Source organism: Myotis davidii, unplaced genomic scaffold, assembly GCF_000327345.1.
Source record: "Myotis davidii unplaced genomic scaffold, ASM32734v1 scaffold32, whole genome shotgun sequence".
NCBI classification, from domain to species: domain Eukaryota; kingdom Metazoa; phylum Chordata; class Mammalia; order Chiroptera; family Vespertilionidae; genus Myotis; species Myotis davidii.
Genome location: NW_006286587.1, coordinates 21151 through 22212, shown reverse-complemented (window position 1 = coordinate 22212; position 1062 = coordinate 21151). Strand labels below are relative to the sequence as shown.

The following is a 1062-nucleotide window of genomic DNA, read 5'->3' as shown; positions in this document are numbered from 1 at the left end:
CCCCTGGAGCAGGTGGCGGTCAAGGTCAGGCTCCTGAAAGTGGGCACTGGCTCTGCTGATGGATGTGAATACCTGGGAGGCCACAGGAAATACCTCTGGCGACAGGAGTGGCCAAGGGGACAGTCCCTTCCTTTCTCTCAGTTTTAGTTTTCTCTTCTCTGAATGGTGATGATCATGGAATCCTTTTAGGAGAGTAAAAAGATTTGAGGTGCTCTGTCTGAATCACCCAGCACAGAGTTGCACCCCCAAATCAGGGTGTTATGACCCACTTAACTTAGCTGGGCCTCAGCACCTCACCTGCAGAAGTTGTGTAGGATAATATAATACCAATAAAATCACTGATTAATCAAATACTGATGATATAATCCAATCTGCCTTTATAGAATGTTTCAGGTGAGCCTGTTGAGAGGACAGGACCCTCACTGAGCCACAGCATTGTCATCCCACGGCTGTGCGCTCTGGGCAAGTCTCTGTCTCCCCCAAGTCTTCAGTTTCCCCACTTGATGAGGATGATAATCACCCCATTCTCTGGTCTGTATGGATTGGAGACCAGCTATGAACAGCCAGTGCACAAAAATGAGACTGACCAGGAACTCTGTCCCTGGGCCCAGACTGTGGGAAATCATCTGGAGGGAAAAAGTTGGACTTTGAACGCAGGCCTGGAATTGCTCATTGGCCCTGCCCCTCACTCAGAGTTCACCTCTGGGAGCATGACTATCCTCCTTTGCAACACGGGGATGATGACACGCCCTCCCAGCATTAACAGAAGGATAACACACAGTATATGAGAAGGTTTGACAGTGCCACATGCTTGTGGTTAGTGGTGAGAATCATAGTCATGTTCAGTGTTCATTATGTTCCTTTTACAGCCAAACCCTCTCGCCCTGTGGTATCGGGCCCCACGGGCAGGTCGCCGCCTGGGCAGACAATGAGCTTCACCTGCCAGTCCCACGGCTTCTCCCCCAGAGACATCACCCTGAAATGGTTCAAGGATGGGAATGAGCTCCCAGCCTCCCAGACCATCGTGCACCCAGAGGGAGACCGCCCCCCCTCCAGCGTCTC

At 51.5% G+C, this 1062-nt stretch overlaps 1 protein-coding gene across 1 annotated transcript in view; it reads left to right on the top strand.

Moving 5' to 3' along the window:
- Positions 1-1062, top strand: part of LOC102760711 (signal-regulatory protein beta-1) — a gene marked incomplete at its 3' end in the record, with an annotated part of 38841 nt that overhangs the window by 16800 nt on the left and 20979 nt on the right. Inside the window, exon 3 of the mRNA XM_006758111.2 lies at positions 870-1043. Within this exon, the coding sequence (XP_006758174.2) occupies positions 870-1043 (174 nt within the window). The remainder of the gene's footprint in view (positions 1-869; positions 1044-1062) is intronic.